This window comes from Oryctolagus cuniculus, chromosome 11 (genome assembly GCF_964237555.1).
Source record: "Oryctolagus cuniculus chromosome 11, mOryCun1.1, whole genome shotgun sequence".
NCBI classification, from domain to species: Eukaryota; Metazoa; Chordata; class Mammalia; order Lagomorpha; family Leporidae; genus Oryctolagus; species Oryctolagus cuniculus.
This window is the reverse complement of record NC_091442.1, coordinates 29,859,940-29,877,642: the sequence shown is the minus strand read 5'-3', so window position 1 is coordinate 29,877,642 and position 17,703 is coordinate 29,859,940. Positions and strand designations below refer to the sequence as shown.

General features: G+C 55.5%; 1 protein-coding gene across 1 annotated transcript; it reads right to left on the bottom strand.

Moving 5' to 3' along the window:
* Positions 1-1,112: 1,112 nt before the first annotated feature.
* On the bottom strand, positions 1,113-6,436 carry PRND (prion like protein doppel). Its single transcript, XM_008256271.3, has 2 exons — positions 6,355-6,436; positions 1,113-4,168 (listed from the first exon to the last, which is right to left on the bottom strand). The coding sequence occupies exon 2, from the start codon at positions 4,155-4,157 to the stop codon at positions 3,621-3,623; it is 537 nt and encodes a 178-aa protein (XP_008254493.2). The 5' UTR covers positions 4,158-4,168; positions 6,355-6,436; the 3' UTR covers positions 1,113-3,620.
* Positions 6,437-17,703: the final 11,267 nt, after the last annotated feature.

Sequence of the window (17,703 nt, the reverse complement as noted above, 5' to 3'; positions counted from 1 at the left end):
GTTTTTCAGGGAATGTTGAATTTATCTCCATTTTACAGGGCCCTGTATTCCCAGGGGGGTTAATTCCTTTCCCTTCCACCAGGGGCGCTGGGTGCCCAAGTGAAATGGGCATTCTTCCAGCAGTGAGGGCAAGAGAGGGAAGACGTCTACACACCTGTCGTTGGCTCACGGTCTTGAGGCCGGGACAGCCAACAGCACTGGCCTCGGCCAGGCGGCGTCTGAGCGGCTGGTGGGAATTCAGACCACAACTCCTCCCAATGCCACGCCGGGGAGGCCTCCTGCTTACTCACCCGGCGTGTGTAGCCCGTGGCCGTGCTGCCTGCTTGTGGGTGCGCAGGCTCCGCTGTCAGCCTTTCAGAGGAGACTGGCAGACGCCAGAATGTGCGTGCAGCACCGCGCAGGCATCTTAGGGGTCCTGCCCCAGCGTCTATGCCAGTGAAGAAGCGTAGGGTGCAATGTGACCACTACCCCAAGACAGTCACTTGTTCGAGTGTGGGCGGCTCAAGACAAACTCACGGCCACTACCGGGACGCAGCTCAACAGGACCGGAAGTGGAGTTTCTCGGTGTTGTCAGGTGCATGCTAAGCAAAGGGGCACGCAAGGGCTCCATGGAGACCGGAAGTTCTGCCCAGGCTCGGAGGGCTTTTCCACGTGCTCCGCTGCAGCCCTGAGATCCGGAGGGCCTTCTCGCTGGAATGCACACCACTGAGGGTGTGAATTTACTAAAAATGGACCCAAAGGCCAGGGCCCAGCTTCACTCTGCGTCCCCTCTGCTGCCTGGGGCATGTGGAGTTGTGCACAGGCGCCTCCCTCCGAACACCTGCCTCTTTGCCAGGCTCCCCACCCAGAGGCCTGGGACGAGGAGCATCTTTAGCCTGGGGGTTGCTTGTGGTCTTCAGGGGCTGATGACCTGGGAGGCTCCAGGTGGGCCCCCTGCAGAGGCAGAAAGGGGGCTCCAGCACTACGTGTGGGAAAGGTGGCTGCTCACATGGGAACGCCATAGCACCCCCTCCCGGTGGGAATGGGAACTGCACAACAGAATGTGCTCATTTGTTCCCCAGTTCGGCGTGTGCGAATCGATGTCACCGAAATAAAAGCACCCGATGGCAGGGTCGTATGTACAAGGATGTTTATTGTTTGCAGTGGCAAAAAAACTGGAAACAGCCTGAAGGTTCTCTAACAAGGAAATGAGTAAGCCACCCATGGTACGACTGTACCATGGAGTATTACACAGCCGTCTAAAAGGATGAACTAACTGGGCAGTGAGCTGTTACCCAAAGAGTTTAATAATGCAGAGTTAAGTTACAGAGGCAAACTGCAGAGGAAGGAATAGTATACGTATACTTACAGTGCTTTAAAAAGACACAATCAAACAAATACATCATGCGTAGACATCTGAGCAGAGTGAACGGGTGGAGCCTACATCTCAGGCTACAAGGAGGGAGTGGGACGGGGAAGATGGGGGCAGGGAAGTAAAAGAACAAAATTCATAGGAGAACGAGGGGGCAGGCGTTGAACGGGGTGAAGTAAGCATTGGACTGTAAGAGCGCACCTGTATTACTATGACCGATTTGTACATCTGGACAGGCAGATGGGTAGGACTGGGAGGTTCCAGGGAAAAACATAAGAAAGCGCTGGCGTAATCAGATGCTGGGCTTACAGTGAGTTTTTGATTGCAGATTTCTGTGGCAGTTACAATCAACTTCTACAGTACAAAGTCCGGGCTCAGAGGGACAAGACAGCAGTGGTCGGCGAAGTTACTCTCGCTGGAACACGCCAGCATCAGGAGCAATCGAGAGCCCCCCTCCCCAGTGTTTTGCACAGAGAGTACACTGGATGACCCTTTGCTAAGGCGGAAAGCCAGACCCACGAAGCCCACGTTGGCAATCTGTGAATGTGCGTGGGAGGGCTCAGGGAGCATCGGTGAAAGACTCCACGGGCAGACTGGACATGCCCACCACAGCGGCACGCTCTCCTCGTGTTCCCTTTTCATCTGGTCTGTGGGACCGTTAACAAATGGCAGAACGTGGCTTACACGGGGCCTGAGCCTTTCCCAGCAGGAATGAAGCCTTTTGCCTGTGTGGCTGTGAGTATCCTTGTGACTGAGCTTAGGAGAGTCAGGGCTTGGCATGGCAACAACAGCCTCTAAGTTTCTCTCTCTCTCTCTTCCTCCTTCCCTTTTTCTTCCTCCTTTTCCTTTCTCTCTCTCCTTTCTCTCCTGTTACTGTTTTCTTTTGAAAAACAAATGGGCATGCCAGAAATACCCTGTGTGTGTCTTGTGTCTCTTTCTTGCCTGTGGGCGCAGCAGGTGCACACAGCAGCAGGAGCCAGGGCGCTCAGACCTGCTTCACTGTGAAAACCTCACCACTGAATCCTTGAGAAGGACACGCGTGCAGTGGGAACTCCGCCCAAGAGCCCCCATGCTCAGCACCCCGGTTCTCAAACGCTTGGGGCAAACTGCCCGGTGGTCACACCGTATTTTCCCCTTCTGGACTCTTTCAAGAGAATCCATAGCATTCATCAGCGTCTACCTGCTCCGAGGATTCAGCGGCTTCTGGGATTCACAGAGGGCTGGCTGCCTTCTTAGGGCAGTAGATTTTTTAAAAAAACTATGTTCATATTTGTTACATTGCATTTTTAATGGATAAGGTGGCAAATCAACACTGGGTCATAGCATGGGTGGATTTCTCATTGGATCTCCCTGAAGACCCTGCATCTGTTTAACCTCTTTGGCAAGTAGTTGAAAGAACCGGTAGAGACTGTCAAGTGTGCCCGATAAAGCAGGTCTAAAGACACTCGTGTGGGTGCACAGAAACCCAGGCCCTGGAGCTGCACTTACCCTTCTGGGAAAAATCCCTTCAGGCCACAGACACACCAAGCTCTGAATCTGCTCAGCTCTGAAGATCAGCTTGGCCACACTGCCTCACCGTGTGGCGTCTGCGCCTTCCTCTGGCTTTACCTGCAAGCTTTACTATCGTTTAGCTGAATTAGGAGGGGTCAATTCAACTCCCAGGTAGCGGGCTACCCAGCCGTCGGCTCAGGTCTTTTCATTGATTTCTACGAGTGGAGATGTCACAGTTTCCTTAGAGCTACATGTGGATCTGGCCCTTGAAGTGGACATGTATGTGACAGCTCTGGGACGGGACAGAGCAGAAAACCTGGGGTTCACAGGACATGGCCAAGTCCGGATTCTGCCACTGGCTCGCTGGAGACTTGGGGCAAGCTACTTCATTTCTCTGGGCTTCTGTTTTCTCCCCCATAAAATGGGAGAAACACCTCACCCCGAGAGTGGCTGGGAAGAATTGTGGGGGGCTTGGCACAGCTCCGACGCTTTCTCTCCTGGAATCCCCAAACGCTTTTTGCCTAATGTGCCAGACATTCCACTTGGAGCATTGATGTGCGATGCTGTGATGAGCAGGACACAGCTCCACCCTCCCAATACACACACGCGCGCAGGCACACACACACACACACACGCATGCATTTACCAGGTACAAGCAAACACCAAGGGCCACACCTGGGGATGAGCACTGAAGCACTGAGGAGTCACCACTCTGGTACCTTCAGAACGCCGTGGGTTTGGGGGGACGGAGGGACCCTCAGCGCACAGCATCGCCGGCTTACTTCACCAGCAGCCAGGTGCAAAGCAGCAGGCCAAGCACCAAGGGCCGCTCCCCGCCGACCTGAACTCCAGCTCCTCTTTCCAACCAGAAGTCGCAGTGCTTGATGGAGCAGAGCTCCTTGATGAGCCGCCACAGGACCCGCTGGTGCAGCTTGTTGTCCTGCTTCTCCCGGGAGAACTCCCCCTGGTTGGCCGCCTGCGTGGCGTTGACGCACTTGGCTACGAACGCCTCCTTGGTCACGTTGCCTTCGGAGCAGCCGTCGTAGTGGACCCCGTCGGGGAACTGCCAGTAGTTGGCCTCGTAGTACTTGTTGCCCTCCGGCCCGAAGTCGATGTTGAGCTTCCGGCCCTGGCGGATGAAGGTGCCGGGGCGGTTCTCGGCCACGTGCGCTTCTGTGATCTGAGCCGTGCTGGGCAGCGCCTTGCGGTTCCACTTGATTCTGTGTTTTATGCCTCTCGGCTTGGCCGGGGGCAGATGGCTGAAGAGCAGGACGCAGACAATGGCCAAGCCCCATGCCCCCAGATGCTTCCTCATGGTGTCAGAACCTGCAGGAGAAAGGGCCGGGCTGGTTAATTTCCCAACCGGGCTACCCAGGCAACCCCCGCCCAGTGCTCCGGATTGGGGGCGCACGGGTGGCATCCCTGCCGTGGGCGGCCGCGTGGGGTCAATGCAAACACAAGTTTCTCTGCTTTTGCCGGGAATTGGGGCTGCTTGGGGCTGTGATCCTGAAGCTGAAAGTGGCTGCTCTAAAGCTTAGGATCTGAACCGGCAGTAAATGAGTTATGACCCGGTGCATGCAGGATTTTTTCTGGTACTGTCAAGTCTTTTCACACCAAGGGGGCCCTGGGAGGAAAACATGGCACAAGCATTGGAACCAAGTGCTTGTGGGCCTGGATGCCACTTTTGATCTTCCCTCTTCATTCTCTATGGCTCTAAGCCGGCGCTGTCTCCGCCACATTCTACCATCATTCTCAGAAAGTCCCCGGCTGCTGATCCTAACGGGCTTAACTGTTACGAGCCTGGGGGCGTAGAGGGAAAGACAGAGAGGCGGCTTTGGGGTCCTCACTTTCCCTATCTAAGAGGTCAAGGCATGCCCATGTCATCCTCACCTCTCTCAACCCCAGGAGCCATGTGCCGCTGCTCATCCTGTTAGCTTTAAAGATCTATTTATTTATTTTCATTTTGGCTGAACGGCAGAGAGACAGACAAAGAGGGATCTTCCATGCACTGATATACTCCCACAAATGGCCACAACAGCCAGACTGAAGCCAGGAGCCTGGAACTCAATCCTGATTTCCCACTTGGATGGCAGGGACCCAAGTGCTTGAGCTATCACCTGCTGCCTCCCAGGGGGCACTGGCATTGTTAGCAGGAAGCTGGATTGGAAGTGGAATGGCTGGGACTCAAACCAGGTACTCCGATAGGGAACGCAGGCTTCCCACTGATAGCTAACCCACCGCCCCAAATGCCTGCCTTGCCACTAGCCTCTGATTGTACACTTAGCACTGTCAGTCTCTGTGATAAGCCTTCCTGTAACTCAGCTGTCACATGGGGTAGATACATTATCGTCTCTATTTTCTGAAAGTTGGACCAAGATTCAGAGATGCTAAGGGGTTTGCCCAAGGCTGCACAGTAGGAAGTGGCAGATTTGAACTCAGCTCTGAGGCTGTGCTCCGGGAGCCACCAGCCATGCCTCACTGCCCACCCAGGCCTCGGGAGGCGGCAGCGCTGGGATCTGGTGCTGGGTGACTCCCTGGGCATGACGACCTCTGAGCTGAGTGAAGAGCCAAGAGCAAGGCCCTTGGGGGGTGGTGGGAGTGAGGTGAAGGGGCGGACAGGAGGGCTGGGGGGACACCAGAGGGTCCCTGGTTAGAGGGACCCCAGGACATCGGAAGGGCCGGTGGTGGAATTGTCTCGGCCTCCCTCACCCGGATCCTGGTGACTCTCCGCGTCTGGCCCCGGGAGCTATGGTAGCTATTGTGGAAATCACCTCCCAAGGCCACAGTCAGGGCTTCCAGCACCTGGGGCCCTGCATGGATCAAGGGCGCAGCAGGAGTTCCTGTAGCGGTGCAAGCCCCGGCCGCCTCCCGGGAGAGGTCTACAGCGAGGAGGTGGGGAGTTTGCTGTGAGCCCCTAAGACGCACCCACCAGCCCCTGCAGCACCCCCCAAAGTGACTTTCAGATCCCTGGCTAAAAAATGTTCAATGCTGCGGGCCACACAAGATACTGTGCTTTTGTTTGTTTTTCAAAGAAGTCTAAACACAGCTGAAAAGCACACCCAGACTTCAAAGAGACTTCTGCCCTCAGGGTGGGCTCAAGCACCCTACCCCCCTCTGCCCCCACTCACAGTGAACCCAGAGTGTGAGCCAATCACTCACTGGCCTCCTAAACAGGGGGCCGGGCCCCACGTCACAGGAGAAATTTTAAATAAGAATAACATAAGAGATCAGTGTGTAGGTCCACATAGGAAAGTTAATGTGGTTTTGAGAAAGAAGGATTTTATAGACAAGGACTTAAAAGACAAATAGGATCCCAACCAGCCAGCCCTCAAGCAGCATTTTAGTGTAGCACCCAACTGTGGCAATGCAAGACCAGTGAAGAAGGAATTCTCCAAGGTCCCCCATGGGCACCCATCCCCAGATGTGGGGAGGGGGAAGTAAGCTTTTCAGTCTGGGGTTGAGACCCAGTTAAAAGCCAGCAACCCCAACCATGAGACCTCTCCCCCACCTACCTGGGGCTCTCTGCTGGGGGTGCTTCTGGGGCCAGGAGCTGCAGGGTCCTCCAGCTGCCGGGCCACCCAGCTATATAGGAGCTGCTGGGGGAGGCGGCCTTGATGCTCTCCAAATATGGCAGCCCTCCCCTCCCCCCAGGGGGACCAATCAGGGGCTCTGGGACCACGCCTTCGTCCTGGGCAGGAAGACCTCATTCTTTACTGATAACGACCGACTGTGTGAGCCCCTGATGGAGCTTAGAGACGGATGAGATTGGAAAGAGCCTTCCTGTCCCTGTCTGCAGCAGAGACAGCTTGCCCACCTCGCTGTCTGTGCACCCAAAGTCCAGCTCCGCACGGCAAAGTGGACTTTTCCAGGCGGCCTCTGGGGGAAAGGTCAGCTCAGAGAGGGGGCACCTGTTTGCCTGGAGGCCCCCAGGCTCCACTGCCAGGACCTGCAGGGAGGGAGGAGCCTTGTTCCACTGGGACTGGTGTTGGGTGGGGAGGCAAATTCGAGGACTTCCCAGCTCTCCCGGCTGCTTGGGACCACGTGGGGATGTGTGAAGGATCGAGATAGCCTCAAGGCCCAGGATCCACCGACAAAGATGACAGGAGCTCAGTGTGGGTGGGTTCTTTGGACAGCCTTCCCCTCTTCAGGTGGGGAGAGGAGCTTGTGCAGTGCTGGCCCCATGGGGTGTGCGGCTCGTCACTACTGGGTGGGCATCTGGCCTGTGCAGAAGGGACTTGTTCAGGCGTCCCTGGTACGATCATTTCTGCAAGGAAAAAAAATCAAAAGTGGATTCTGGAGATGAGTCTGGGGCAGGACTGGCCTGTGTATACTATGCCATCTTTATCCTGGCTGGGACTCCACGCACCTTGGCCAGATTTGCCTCTGAGCCCTTTGCAAACCAAATTAAGAGGCGTCATCTGAATCGGCCAGCAGAGGGCGCCAGAAGAGCATACAATGACTCCGCAGACGGGCTCGGGAAACGGCAGCTCGTACAGCCCTGCCCTGCTTCTACACCCTTCCTGCACCGGGGACCCCTCTGGGCTTGTATTTAAATGTTAATTTCATTTTATTCTTTCTTTTTTCCCCCCAAACTTTTCTATTTCGTTTTAGAATCAGACTTTCTGGCACGTGCCGCGGCTCACTAGGTTAATCCTCCGCCTGCGGCGCCGGTACACGGGGTTCTAGTTCCGGTAGGGGCGCCGGATTCTGTCCCGGTTGCTCCTCTTCCAGTCCGGCTCTCTGCTGTGGCCCAGGAGTGCAGTGGAGGATGGCCCAAGTGCTTGGGTCCTCCTGTACCCGCATGGGAGACCAGGAGAAGCACCTGGCTCCTGCCATCAGATCTGTGCTGTGCGCCGGCGGGCTGTGGCTACAGCGGCCATTAGGGGGTGAACCAACAGAAAAAGGAAGACCTTTCTGTCTCTCTCTCACTGTCCACTCTGCCTGTCAAATAAAAATTAAAAAAAAAAAAAAAAGAATCGGACTTTCGGTGCTTGGAAACACACAACAAACACATCAGTAGTGTAACCTTAGTGGAGACTATTTGCAAAATGCAGAAAAGAAGAAAACAAATCGCCTGGTATTTCACGGCCAGAGACGCGCATCAGCACATTTTGCTCAGCCTGTGGGTGTAACTGGGGTTTGGCATGTCCGCGTGGACTCCTCTGGTCCAGCTCCTTCACGATGTGAGGCCACGTGGCCAGGCGGGCGGTGTGGTCCTGTGGGTGCCTTGCCCCATGTGGACTCTGTATCCGGTGTGCCCTGCCTGCCCCCTCCAGGCACAGCCAGCTGCAGCCCCCTCCTCCCCTCTCCTCTCTGTGCCCTGTCTGAGTAGGGCTGTGCCCAGAGGGTAGTGGGAGGCGCTCAGAGCTGCTGGGACTGCGGTTTCTTGCTGTCAGTGAACAAAAGGCTGTTCTTAGCCTCTGAGGGTGGGGAAGGCCTCAGACGTGCTGGGGAGGAAGGAGGAGCCGCAGACGATGCAAGCCGGGCAAGAAACCCGCTAGCCAGAGGGTTTCCATGTCGCCTTGGGCTGGTTTGAGAGCATTTAGAAATAAGCACAGGGATGGCCAGGATGCCCCCTGTTGTGCCGAGCACGGCTGTGGGAAGCCCAGCCCCCAGTTTTGTGCCAAGGACAGGAGCCACACGCCAGGAGCCAGCGTTAGAGGAGCTCCCAGCTCAGTGGAAGATGGCGCTGATGAGCTGCTGCAGTCGCAGTTCAAGCTGCTGTGGTCTGAGTGCCTATGTCCTCTTTCCCCCCTCCCCTCCCCACTGCCTCCCTAGGCCAGTGTTGAAATCCTGGTGCCCAGGGTGGTGGTGTGAGGAGGTGGGGCCTTGGGGGTGGGGTTAGGTGGTGAAGGTGGAACCCTCCATCTGTGCACCAGGAAGCAGGAAGCAGCAGGCCCTCACCAGGCAGCAGAGGTGCAGGCCCTGGAACCTGGCATCCCAGCCTCCGGAACCATGAGAAACAAGTTTGTGTGCTGCTTAAAACCGCCCCATCCATAGCATTTTTCATAGCAGCCCAGACGAAGACAATAGGCGGGTTCCTTTTTTTTTTTTTTTTTTTTATCGACATGGAAAGGGGCACAGGAGGATACGGTGTATCTGTACAAATTGGTCATGCCCATGTAACCTGCACCCAGCTCAGAGAACCAGACATTGCAACCCCTCCCAGCACGGGCGCCCTTCCCAGACTGACCGACTCAACTCCTACACCATTGATTCGTTTGTCCAGTTTTTAAAAGATTTGTTTTATTTATCTGAAAGGCAGAGGGACAGAGAGAGTGAGGGAGAGGCAGGGGAAGAGGTCTTCCATCTGCTGATTCATTCCCCGAATGGCCGCAATGACCTAGGCTAGGCCAGTCAGAAACCAGGAGCTTTATCCTGGTCTCCCACGTGGGTGCAGGGGCCCAAGCACTTGGATCATCTTCCACTGGTTTCCCCAGGTGCATCAGCAGGAAGCTGGATCAGAAGTGAAGCAGCCAGTTCTTGAACAGGCAACCATATGGAATGCTGGTGTCTTAACCCACTATGCCACAGTGCCAGCCCCCATTTTAACATTATTAAAAGCTAGGAGTTGGGGCTGGCACTGTGGTACAGTGGGTTAAAACCCTGGCCTACAGCGCCGTTATCCCATATGGGCACTGGTTTGAATCTCAGCAGCTCCACTTCTGATCCAGCTCTCTGTTATGGCCTGGGAAAGTAGCAGATGACCCAAGTCCTTGGGCCCCTGCACCCATGTGGGAGACCCAGAAGAAGCTCCTGGCTCCTGGTTTCAGATCAGCACAGCTCTGGTCATTGCGACCAGTTGGGGAGTGAACTAGCAGATGGAAGACCTCTCTCTTTCTCTGGTTCTACCTCTCTCTATAACTCTTTCAAATAAATAAATAAATCTTAAAAAAAAAAAAAAAAAGGCTAGGACTGGCGCCGTGGCTCACTAGGCTAATCCTCCGCCTTGCGGTGCCGGCGCACCGGGTTCTAGTCCCTGTCGGGGCACCGGATTCTGTCCCGGTTGCCCCTCTTCCAGGCCAGCTCTCTGTTGTGGCCCGGGAAGGCAGTGGAGGATGGCCCAAGTGCTTGGGCCCTACACCCCATGGGAGACCAGGAGAAGCACCTGGCTCCTGGCTTTGGATCAGTGCGGTGTGCCGGCCGCAGCGCGGCGGCTGCGGGGGCCATTGGAGGGTGAACCAACGGCAAAAGGAAGACCTTTCTCTCTCTCTCTCACTATCCACTCTGCCTGTCAAAAAAAAAAAAAAAAGGCTAGGACTTTTAAGAGTAAAGTAGGGAGTGCGTGAAACTGCAGCCTGCAGTGCTGGCGTCCCATATGGGTGCTGGCGTCCCATATGGGTGCTGTTTCAGGTCCCGGCTGCTCCACTTCCAATCCAGCTCCCTGTTGATGTGCCTGGGAAAGCAGCAGAAGATGGCCCAGGTGCATGGGCCCCTGCACCCACTTGGGAGAGCCAGGGGAGGCTCCTGCCTCCTGGCTTCAGATCAGCCCAGCTCCGGTCACTGCGGTCATTTGGGAAGTGAACCAGTGGACAGAAGAACTGTCTGACTGTTTTTCTCTCTCTCTCTCTCTTAAAAAAAAAAAAAAAAACAGTAAAGTAGGCCGTGAGGATTCCACCCTCGTGGACGGGACTGCTGCTGCTAGAGGACAAATCCAGCCTTCTCCTTTCTGTCTGCCACCACTCTTGCTTTCCTCCATTGTCCCCACACAGCAGAAAGGTCCTTGTCAGAGCCTGGCATTGACGCCCCAGCTTCCACAATGCGAGCCAATACACGTCCCTCGACTGGCAGTGGCCCAGCTCAGGGATTCGGTGTTCGCAGCACGATGCGGACTCAGGGCTCCAAGGAGAAGACTCACGATGAGCTTGGACGATGAGCCCCATCCCTGAGACGAGAAAGCGGTCCTCCAGCACAAGTGGACCTGTGCAGGCCCCGGCCACCTCCAGAGGGACGTGCGTGGGTCTTCCCTCCCCTCCAAGCCTCCTGCTACAGGGAAACGTTTTGGGTTTTCCAACCGAACATGGACCAGTGCCCTTCTCCCCACCTCTCTGCTCTCCTGACCCCATGTGGAAGTGACAGACAGATGTGAGAGGACACCCAGGGAGGGGGGAGCAGGTAGAGATGCCGGGCAGCGGACGGACGCCAAAATGTCGTGGGCATGACTCAGCTGGCACAGCCGGTTTCTGGAGGATCCGGTGAGGCCTCTGACGAGGGCAGCAGGCGGAGGTGGGCGAGGCAGGAATGCCAGCTGGGCAGGGAGGAGGCTGAGGCCTGGTATTCACACCTTGCGCACACCCTGCAGTGTCACGCACAATACAACCATTGTTTTCTTTTATTAGGAATCTCCCAATTTAAAATAGCAAGACCACAATACAAACTGGAAACTTTGCCTTTTCCCCCCCACTTCTCCTCCACCTAGTTGTCCCTTCTGCACCCGCTGGGGAAGTCACTCAAGTGAGGAAGGAAGCGCCCTTGTCACACTCTAGGCTGTCATGGCAAGGCCCTGGAGGACAAACATACTCTCCTAGTTTGCGTCACGCTTTTACAACTTTGAATCGGGAGATGCCTAATAAAACGAGGGTTCCGTTGCCCAGTTACTCTGCAGGTGAGTGAAAAGCAAGATGGTGGCAGACACAGGCAGACAGCCGCTTCCATTTCTGGAGCTTGTCTCCTTGTGTCCTCCAGGGACTGTGGCAGCTCAGGCTGGGAGAAATCAGACGTGGAGCAGAGTCACCAAGGGCCCTGTCCAGGGGCAGCCCTGGAAAATCTGCTCTTAAAATTCTCAAGTTGCCGGCGCCGTGGCTCAATAGGTTAATCCTCCACCTTGCGGCGCCGGCACACCGGGTTCTAGTCCCGGTCAGGGCGCCGGATTCTGTCCCGGTTGCCCCTCTTCCAGGCCAGCTCTCTGCTATGGCCAGGGAGTGCAGTGGAGGATGGCCCAGGTGCTTGGGCCCTGCACCCCATGGGAGACCAGGAAAAGCACCTGGATCCTGGCTCCTGCCATCGGATCAGCGCGGTGCGCCGGCTGCAGCGGCGGCCATTGGAGGGTGAACCAACGGCAAAGGAAGACCTTTCTCTCTCTGTCTCTCTCTCTCACTGTCCACTCTGCCTGTCAAAAAAAAAAAAAAAAAATTCTCAAGCTAAGAATGGTCTCTACTGGCCTCACTGTGGGGAAACTGAACTTGACCGAGTACATGATCACTCCTTCCTCTTGTCTTCATTCATCAACAGTCCAGAGCTGGTTTTTTTTAAACATTTATTTTAATTGATTTGAAGGGGGAGGGAGGGAGAGAGAAAGAAGGAGAGAGAGGTTTTTTCCATCTGTTGGTTCATTCTCCAGATGTCTGCAATAGCCAGGACTAGGCCAGGCCAAGCCCAAAGCCAGGAACTCCATTAAGACTCACATAGGTGACAGGCACCCAGCCATTGCTGCTGCCTCCTGCGCGTGTTAGCAGGAAGCTGGATCGGAAGCAGACGCAGGACTTGAACCCTGGCACTCTGGTCTCTAGACCTGTTTCTGGAGGAGATCCCATCCCTGCCCTAATTGGAGGCCAGAAGCTCTCCTCGTGAGCCCAGCTTGCTGTCTGCATGGCGCCATGAAAAATAACAAACCCACTGCCTGGGAAGGTAGTGTAGACAAGACGGTCTCCAGATTGGTTCGCTAGAAAAATCCCCCTAGGTCGGGGGCTGGCATTGGAGGAGACGCTGAGACAGCTGGGGGAAAAGGAAGAATAGGGCATCGGTTGGGAAAAGGAATCACTGTGTCCCTTGTCACCGGGTCTGCAGGTCTGAGGGTCTGGATGACGGACCAGGCCAGTTATCGTGCAGGTGGGAGGCCCTGAGTCTCCAAGATCTTCTGGTGGGAGTCTCCCTCCACCTTGAGGCCTGGGGAATGAGATTCAGCCAGAAGGAAGCCTGCGCGGGCACATTCCCCAAGTGGGTGGCCATGGCAGGCAGGGGATGGGCGCGCCCAGCACCTGGAAAGTCGGCAGTGTGAAGGCAGGGCATCTGGGCAGCCGTCCACAGCACCGGCTGAATGACAGTGGAGACGCATCGCTTCGTGGGCATTAACTCCCACTCAGCACGAGTCCACGCCAGCGTGTCTGCAGTGCACGTATGAGTGGGATCCCCACGGCCTGAGCCAAACTAAACAAAGCTGTGGGTCAGGAAACACTTCGCCCTGTGGCAGCCGTGGGGGTGGGGTGGCTGGGTTTTAGGGGCTGTGTCCAGAGTAGGAGCATTAGCATTTTCTCTGTCACAGGTGCTGGGAGGGTGACATCCTTGGGAACCCTAGGTGAGTGGCAGGCAGGGAGCACCTTCGTGCCCGACCATCCACTCGGACTGCGGCCGCTTCCTTGTGAGAGGCCTGGGGGAGTGTGTGAATGCGGGGTACCCTCAAGGCCCTCGGGGTTCCGGGAATAACTCTGAGCTGTGCCGAGCGGGATGCGGACTTGGTCCCAGGATACTTCCAGAGAGAGGGTGCATCGGCTCCGCCAGATTCCTGGGCTGCAGTTCCGAGCCCCACAGTGTGACTGTCTTTGGAGACAGGGTCTTTAAAGCTGTAGTGGAGTTAGAAGGCGGTCACGGAGGTGAGCCTAACCCAATACAACTGGCGTCCTGGTAAGAAGAGGAGAGGCGTGCAGGGCACACAGGCACGGGGGACGCAGGGAAGAGGCGCTGCTCCGCGAGCCAAGGGGAGGGGCCGCGGGAGGGACGCAACGCCTTGACGTCCAGAGCGGAGCGGAAGTCCACATGCACTGTGTGACCCTCCAGTGTGCGCGACTTGCTTACGAAAGGCACCGTCCGTCCGCAAGAAAGGCAAAAAGCACAGGCTCCCTGTAAGGTTTTCTGGAGAGAGTGGGTAGGGTGACTGCAAACAGATAGCTGTGCCCACTGCAAACATTAGGACGTGACTTGTTTTTTCTAAGGAGCAAAGGGGCGGATTTGCTGGGACAGTTAGAGAGGAAAAAGTCCCCAGCTACAGGCACCCTCGTGCTTTCCACCTGGGGGCTCCAGCAGGAGGTGACTCACTTTCCAGGAACCAGGGTTTGACGGCAGGAGCCATCATCTAGGATGTCCTTGGGGCCCTGGCGGAAGGTCACCCCAGAAATAACACAAGAGGGGCATGCACGAGACAGGATGCAGGGTCTGCCTCGTAGGTGACGTTTTATGCTGAGCAGCCTATAGGGACTGTTGGGCTTTCGTCCAGGTGTCCCTTGCAGACAGAGGAGTCCCCCACAGCTGGTGGCCTGCACGAGTCCAATGGGCACCATTCATACAGGCCACGAGTCTTGCACAAAACAACCCAGGCCTGGGACCTCTGTGTTAAACTCTTTCCAAAGGGCCGCGCCGTGGCTCACTAGGTTAATCCTCTGCCTGCGGCGCCGGCACACCAGGTTCTAGTCCCGGTCGGGGCGCTGGATTCTGACCTGTTGCCCCTCTTCCAATCCAGCTCTCTGCTGTGGCCAGGGAGTGCAGTGGAGGATGGCCCAAGTGCTTGGGCCCTGCACCTGCATGGGAGACCAGGAGAAGCACCTGGCTCCTGGCTTCAGATCGGCACGGTGCACCGGCTGCAGCGGCCATTGGAGGGTGAACCAACGGCAAAGGAAGACCTTTCTCTCTTTCTCTCTCACTGTCCACTCTGCCTGTCAAAAACAAAAAAACAAAAAACAAACAAAAAAAACCACTCTTTCCATTATCATTACAAACCATTGTAGAGAGTATGGGCCTGGTGGAGGCAGGGAGCCTGCTCACTGTGTGGCCTTGGGCAGCAACAGAGGGAAGGTGTCCAGATGTCATCTTCTTAAACTGGAGATCCTGCAAAGGTTAGATAAGGCCACATGTGCCAAGGGCTAGGCACACAGGGCGCTCTCAAAAATGGTGCCGACACCTGAGATGATGCTTAAGACAGAACCCCTCAGGGCCTCCTGGCCAGGCTGGTGCCTACCACAAGGAATTAAACATAATTCTGGATAATTTTCTCATTATGAAAGCCATCTTTGGCTATCCTACGTGTTGGTCAGGGTTCTCGAAATAGAACTTACAGGGTGAAGCGTCTCTAACCTGGAAATCCCAAACGTTCCAAAATGAGGTTTTGTGAACGATGACATGATGCCACAGTGGGAAATTCCACACCTGACCTCATGGGACTTAGTCAAAATGAAGATACATTAGAAATATTGCATAAAAATACGTTTTGGCTACGTCTTATCAGGTGAACAGGAAACATCGTAATAGATGCCAACATTCCAGAATCAGAAAGAAGCCCAAACCTGAAACACTTCTGATACTAAGAGTTTCAGATGAGGGCCGCGCCAGCTGCATGGATAGGAAGAGACTTGTTGGGCAGAATTCACTTGCCCCAGGAGGCCCAGATGCAAGTCAAGTCCAAGTCCAAAGGCCGAACAGGGGAGCAATCCGCCAAGCACAAGCAAGTCTGCTGAATGCTGGGGGGATTTGGGGTTCCCAGAGGTGGGGGAAGTGGCGGGAGGCTGGTCTGATACGTTCTGAGATGGGTGCAGGGCCCCCATGCTGCCTCTAGGGGGTCCACCTGTTGGCTGGGCCGGGAAGGGAGCTCTGCAGGACTCCTCGGCCTGACCCTGCGTCCCAACTCCCGCCCAGGGTTCAGCGGCCTCTCCCAGATGACCTGGCCATCCAGGCTCTTGTTTCCCAGGGTGTGGTCCTCCAAGCAGCCGCAGCCGTGCTGCATCACCCCGGGGACTTGCAGAGCTGTGGAATCACGGAGCCCGCCTCGGACCCGCCACCCTGGAACCTGCATTCTCACGAGATCCTCAGGGGATTCGTGTGCACACCTGAGTGTGAGGCGTGCTGTCTGGGTGGGCTGGGCCTCGACTTTGGCAGCAGGAGGGAATCAGCTTCTTGCACCCCTGTTGTCCTTTGCTCCTAGATTTCCCAGCTCGCTCCGTTCCAGGGAGAAGTCCCGGGCTCTTGCTTCCCAGGCAGGTGTTTGGTTTCTGTTCCAGCTCTGTATTTCAGGGCTGCGGCAGCCTTCTGTTTCTTTTACACCCCACTGGAGAGCCTTAGATTTCCCTGTAATGACCCCAGCAGCCTGGGAATTTGTTAGAACTTCTCAGGGCCCCGTCCCAGGACTGCGACATGAGAACCTGTGAGTGTGGGGCCAGCTGTCTTGTTCAGCAAGCCCTCCCGGGTGTGTCTGATGCAGCTGCAGAGCCCTGTTAGAAAGCGGTCCATGGGGCCAGGACCTGCAGATCCGCATGCAGGTTCAAGTTGGAGGAGCCCAGCTGCAGGTTGAGAAGGAGGGACCGCCCTGCAGAAGCAGGACCAGGTGGGGCTTCTGGGTAGGACTCGCGGGATGGAAATCCCAAGTTAGCATAGGGTGAGGTTTGTGGGGCAGGAGAGAGGCCCTGGGGAGTCAGAGAGGAAGTCCCTTTCTTGGCTGGAAGTCAATCACAGAATCCCACTCCGTGATGTCAGGTCCCAGTGGGGAGAAGTTCAGGCTGTGGCTGGGATCGGGGCTCCCGCTGGAGTGGGAAACAGTGCAGACCCATTTCCCTCTGAAGGTGCACGGCACATCTGTGCTCTCGGCTGCAAGAGGACCTGAGAACTCACTCTGGGGTTACGCTTCCACTGGTCATTCAATTTTTTTTTTTAAGTAAAAAATCCTTTTGCACAACTTACAGGAATTAGGGGCTCATGGGGCTGGCGCTGGCGTGAAGCATGTAAAGCCTTAGCACCAGCGTCCCAAATGGGGGCGCTTCACATCTGGCTGCCCCACTTCTGATCCAGCTTCCTGCTAACGGCCTGGGAACAGCAGCAGCAGATGGGCCAAGTCCTTGGGCTCCTGCCACCCCAGGGGAGACCTGCATGGAGCGCCCATCTCCTGGCTCCAGTCTGGCCCAGCCCTGGCTGTTGCAGCCATCTGGGAAGTGAACCAGTGGATGGAAGATCAATTTCCCTCTTTTCCTCTGGAATGGACTTTGAAATAATAATTATTATTTTTTTTTTTTTACAGGCAGAGTGGACAGTGAGAGAGAGACAGAGAGAAAGGTCTTCCTTTGCCTTTGGTTCACCCTCCAATGGCCGCCGCAGCCAGTGCACCGTGCTGATCTGATGGCAGGAGCCAGGTACTTATCCTGGTCTCCCATGCGGGTGCAGGGCCCAAGTACTTGGGCCATCCTCCACTGCACTCCCGGGCCACAGCAGAGAGCTGGCCTGGAAGAGGGGCAACCGGGACACAATCTGGCACCCCAACCGGGACTAGAACCCGGTGTGCCGGTGCCGCAAGGCGGAGAATTAGCCTAGTGAGCCGCGGCACCGGCCTAAAAAAAAAAAAAAAAAAAAAAAGGAGGGGAGACAGAAAATATTTATAGACATTTTGGTTGAGGATTAATTTTGTGGTCTGATTATAAATGAGGAATGCTTCTGAAAATTTGTATGAAGACCCTTCAAAAAGTTCATGGAAAATGGAATTAATGTGCATTGTCAATGGGTTGTGAAACTGCCTCTCATCCTATCACTTGATTTGGTGGATTTGTGAATAATGAGGCCTCAGGGTGTTGGCTTGCATTTTTTGCAAAGCCAGTTCCCTGATAGCTACACAATGTTGGCACTGTATTATAGGTTGAGTTTAATATTTTTATTATTTTATTTGCAAGAGAGCTCTCCCATTCACTACTCAAATGTCTACAGCATCCATGGCTGGGCCAGGCCAAAGCTGGGAGCTGCAAATTCAACCCAGGGACCCAACTACTTGAGCCATCAGCTGCTGCCTCCCAGGGTGTGCATTAGCAGGAAGCTGGAACTGGGAGTGGAGTTAGGACTTGGAGCCAGACACTGGGATGTGGAACGTGGGCATCCCACGTGGGGGCTTAATTACAAGG